The 5,425-nt window shown below is 34.9% G+C and overlaps 1 protein-coding gene across 1 annotated transcript in view; it reads left to right on the top strand.

Annotated features, from left to right (window-relative positions):
• Positions 1–3,650: 3,650 nt before the first annotated feature.
• Positions 3,651–5,425, top strand: part of LOC106471667 (glutamate receptor ionotropic, kainate 2-like) — a 34,009-nt gene continuing 32,234 nt past the window's right edge. Inside the window, exon 1 of the mRNA XM_013932284.2 lies at positions 3,651–4,603. Within this exon, the coding sequence (XP_013787738.2) occupies positions 4,519–4,603 (85 nt within the window). The 5' untranslated portion in view covers positions 3,651–4,518. The remainder of the gene's footprint in view (positions 4,604–5,425) is intronic.

Below are 5,425 nucleotides of genomic sequence, written 5' to 3'. Positions count from 1 at the left end.
CACTGCTAAATTAGGGACGGCTAGCGCAGATAGCCCTCGTGTAGCTTTGCGCGAAATTCAAAAACAAGCAAACTATTAAATTTTGCGTATCTCAAAATTTTTATCTTTGTAATAATAGTGTAATAAGAGATATTTTTTGAAAATATACAACTTTGAGTACATAGATAAAGCTAATTTGCCTTTTAACCTTCTCCTAAAAACAGTGTAGGGCTAATCTACTCTATAACCGTAACACTAAATGCTGAATAGTTTATTTTCTGAATTTCGCGCAATGCTACACGAGAACTATCTGCTCTAGCCGTCCCTAATTTAGCAGTGTAGTCACAACACCACAACACTAGAGGGAAGACAGCTAGTCATCGCCACCCTCTGGGATACTTTTGTACCAATCCAACGATTGACCGTCACATTATAACGGCTGAAAGGGCGAGCGTGTTTGGTGGGACGGGGATTCGAACCCGCGTCTCTCAGATTGCGAGTCGAGCGCCCTAACCACCTGGCCATGGCCGGGCCAAAATTTATTAAAACAAGTATTTCGGAAATTTCGACATTTTGCATTTAATAAACCTTTTTCTTTTCTTTTTACAGAACTTGAAGATTTTCAAAATAAAATTTATTTTTTGTCAAAGATAACAACTTCTTTCGTTTCAGTAGAATCAGTGCTTTAAAAATATTTCTAATGACACCGAAATAAATATTATGTACTAGTGGTATTTATGTAAATAAAGTTTTTATGAAGAGATACCAAACAAAATCTTTAACCCCCATTGATTCAAGTTGAACATGTCGTACATTCTGCACGTTCATCTCAACAGGATACTGCGTAGGAATTATCTGGCTTTCTTCAGCTAGATATTGATTTTCTCAAGTTGTAAACTCCAGGTTGTTGGGAAAATATGACTAACCCATTTCTAAGGGAAGTACAAACCTGAAAACGGTAGCTAAGGGTATAATCCAAACTACAAACACGAAAACGGTAGCTAAAGGTATAATCAAAACTACAAACATGAAAACGGTAGCTAAAGGTATAATCAAAACTACAAACATGAAAACGGTAGCTAAGGGTGTAATCCAAACTACAAACATGAAAACGGTAGCTAAGGGTATAATCCAAACTACAAACATGAAAACGGTAGCTAAGGGTATAATCCAAACTACAAACACGAAAACGGTAGCTAAGGGTTTAATCCAAACTACAAACATGAAAACGGTAGCTAAAGGTGTAATCCAAACTACAAACATGAAAACGGTAGCTAAGGGTATAATCCAAACTACAAACATGAAAACGGTAGCTAAGGGTATAATCCTAACTACAAACACGAAAACGGTAGCTAAGGGTTTAATCCAAACTATAAACATGAAAACGGTAGCTAAAGGTGTAATCCTAATTACAAACATGAAAACGGTAGCTAAAGGTGTAATCCAAACTACAAACATGAAAACGGTAGCTAAGGGTTTAATCCAAACTACAAACATGAAAACGGTAGGTAAATATTTAAGTAAAGTATTTGAGCAGTTAAAAAAAAAACACGCACAAAGAAAGTGTTTTCCATCTTTTTTAATTGATATATTGAAAATACCTCATACGGTCTGGTGATTAGGGCACTCGACTTGTAATCTGAGGGTTGCGAGTTCGAATCCCATCTCCGACCTTGCTCGCCATTTCTGCCATGAGAGCGTTATAATGTAATGGTCGATCCCACTATACTGTAGTAAAAGAGTAGCTCAAGTGTTTACGGTTGGTGGTGTTGACTAGTTGTCTTCCCTCTAGCCTATCACTTCAAAATTGGAGACGATTATCGCAGATAGCCCTAGAGAAGTTACGCGATTATCGCAGATAGCCCTAGAGAAGTTATGCGATTATCGCAGATAGCCCTAGAGAAGTTATGCGATTATCGCAGATAGCTCTAGAGAAGTTATGCGATTATCGCAGATAGCCCTAGAGAAGTTATGCGCGAAATTCCACAAGCAAAGGAATATACTGAAAAACATGTATAGGAGATTCCGCTTTATAATCAACGAATTTTTACATAATATACATAAAATAACACACAAAACATACTCTGTCAAAAATATTTGGGCACCCTTACGTTCGTATTTTGTGTGCCCACCCATTGCTTTCTTAATAATTTATTGTCATTTTTGTATTTGAAACCAGTTCCTGGCATCTTTCCGGATATATATTTACCCACACTTCAGCTTTGGGTTCTATAATCAACTTTGGTTTCCGTTTTGATACAGCAGCCTTCAAGTTAATTCACAATAGCTTAATGGGATTCAAGTTATAGTCTTCACAGAATGCTTAGAGTCATTACCTACTTCAATACAAGCTTTCTAGCACTGAATAACAAATGAGAGTAAAAAATTTCTAGATACTTCACAACACTTATCGATCCTTCTACAATACCAAGGTCGCGCCCCCCAGTGGCACAGCTGTATGTCTGCGGATTTCCAACGCTAGAACCGGGTTTCGATACCCGTGGTGGGTAGAGCACAGATAACCCATTGTGTAGTTTTGTGCTTAATTACAAACAAACCAAGGTCGTCAGTGCCTGAGGAATAGAAACAAGCTCTTACCATCATATAACTCAGCAATGCTTAACACAGAATATAATGAACTTTCTTTAAACCATTCTTCCTCCAAACATATTGTCGTTTTCTTTTTAAAAAATGCTCTATTTTGAATTCGTTTGGCCATAAAATTTGGTTGAATAATTCAATTATTTAATGGAAAGCTTCTTCAAGTATTCAATGGAAAACTCCAATTGTTTTCTTTTCTGTATTGTTTTTAACAAAGGTTTACATCTTTGTTTTCGCCCAAGGACATTCATCTTGTTAAAGTATTCTTGAATTATTCGATTGTGAATTTCCTGAACCAATTCCTTCAATTATTGTGTCAAATATTTTGCAGTGATCAGAGAACATCGCCGAGTCGCTCGAACAATTTTTTTTTCCAGATTTTGCAGAAATCTTGTTGACCTCCCACACCTGCAGCTAGTCGCGGTAGTTCCAGTTATCCTGTGTTTATTAACAGTAGCGCACAAGTGCTTTTCGGTAAATCCAATCTTTGTGCTATTGTTCTCTTAGTTTCTCCTATTTTGTTTATTTGTATCACTGCCATTTTGTTTGAACCATTTTTATTGCTTTTTTTATCAACATTTTCCAATTTATTTTTTTAACACTTGATATTTTGTACTTATTCATTTTATAATTATCGTCAAGTATTGTTTTTTAATCCTGATAATTGTTAATAATTATAAACGACTGGGTTTAGTACGAAATATGTTGCCTGACCAAATACTTTTGTCAAAGTATAAAATCATTTTCTGCATGTCCTTTTTAACTTTATGAATTTTATGGTGTTTCATTATAAAGCTGATTCTCTGCTTTAAAATTACATTTGTCAATAGAACGATAAAAAATAACAGGAATTACTTTCTCTAGAGTTTACTTCTTAACTGCCTGAGTCTGTGACAATATATCTTACATTGTAAAGGTACGCATGTTTTAGTATTTGCAGTAGTTGCTTTGGTTTATAGTAGTTTCAGAACAGTTTTTTGACAAGTTATATTATAACAGTTAAAATTGTCAGCCATAGTAGCAACAGATCAGCGTCACTGAAACGGCAAAGCACGCACTTGATCAACATATCGAGCAAGGAAAGGAAGTTCTTGAATTTTATAAAGGAAATATTTCAATTTTTATAATTTTTTGGGGGAATAGCTTTATATGGTCGGTTTTGAAGACACAATTAGAAGGCCAGTAAAAAATAACGCTACTATTTAAGTCAATGGGTTTGTATTTATCAGAATCTGATTGATGTAATTTGTGAATTTACAAGAGCTCTCAAGAAGGCTTATTGGATGATGATCCCTTGCTGGGATCGATAAAGTCTGGGCATAGTCAAGCTGCAGGAAGCCGATCTTTACTTTGGTCCAAAGAGCCGTTGCCACAGCAACGGATGCGGTTTTTCCTTTAGCTATTGTCATGCTCACACCTAAACGTAATGCTTATATGCTAGCATATCGTAAAGAGTTAGGTCTTTCTAACAAGTTTCAAGACCAATTTTATACTTTCTTTGAGATATCAGGTTGATTTTCTTAAGATAAACTTTAGTTAGGTTTGTTTCCTACTTCTGTCAATCCAAAGCTTGTTTGACAACACTGGTCGTATCCAAACACGTCATTCTGTGTTGCTTCATTTGTTGCCACAGTTTGAATGGTTAGTGCTTACAAAAGTCACAACGCAGCTGTTTTATCTATCTGTCTGTTTGGCTGTCTCTTCATTTATACGTAACGTGGCAGTTGTATACAGTAAGACGTAGGTTTTACGTATACTGAGTTGAACCTGTTGTCACAGGTGGCACGAGGAAAGCGCTCAACAACGTTTCAAATTATGAACAACAGTCAAACAAGGAACAACTACGACAGCATTTGAAATATAGGTTTCTGAAGTATGGAAGACTTGCTTTTAAACGTTTTGTATAAATTTGACAGTTGCGTTTAAGACCTCTACAGTATGGAAGTACATTATGTTTTAATGTTTTGGGGATTTTTGTACCAAATAAAAGTTTCTCAAGGCCTACCCGAACTCATCAGAGTTGGTAAGTTTTACTTCCTTCTTTCTCTTACATTATGAATTTATCTGTCAATTTTCATCTTTCAATGTGACTATATCCTTCCATCTCTTTCTATATACAATGGATATCTATATCATGTTTATCACTCGTGTTTATCTTTCAAAATGAACTGTGTTGGTCCGAACGTTCACTAAATTTTCTTTATCTAAAAGTTTTTTGAATCTTTAATATTTGAAGTTTAATAATATAATCAGCCTAATTAATTCAGACTGTGTGGCAGATAAGTAAATATAAACTTAGTATTTATTTTCTATTCAATCTAACCATGTAACTTTCGAAACAAGTTGAGTGAATAAGTCTCGAAGTTTGTTAATATCGGAGTAATGTTTTTCAACTATTAGATAATACAGTGAATTTCACAATATTAGGAGCTCTGTTTTCAAAAAAAGTATACGTTAACTGAATGTTCACAAAACACCTAACCTTTTCAGAATATAGTATAATCTTTGGCTAAACATCTATTACCTATTTCCACAGTTAGTCCTTATAAACCTGTTTATATTTCTATACAGTAAGATATTACAAAATAATTGATGAGTGTACATAACATGTGTAGACGTAGAGTTAGCACAATATACAGGGTGATTACAGAGAAAACACTATTTTTTAGATGTTTATATCTTGAAACTATTTACTCTAAGCAAAGACAAAAAAAAACACTTCACCCAAGACCCATTGAATTTATAAGTTATATTCAAGAAAGTTTAGATAGTGTTTGTTTGTTTGTTACGGATTTCGCGCAAAGCTACACGAGGGCTATCTGCGCTAGCCGTCCCTAATTTAGCA

Source organism: Limulus polyphemus, unplaced genomic scaffold, assembly GCF_000517525.1.
Source record: "Limulus polyphemus unplaced genomic scaffold, Limulus_polyphemus-2.1.2 Scaffold4772, whole genome shotgun sequence".
Taxonomy (NCBI): domain Eukaryota; kingdom Metazoa; phylum Arthropoda; class Merostomata; order Xiphosura; family Limulidae; genus Limulus; species Limulus polyphemus.
Note: the sequence above shows the minus strand (reverse complement) of the source record. Positions and strands in the feature narration are given on the sequence as shown.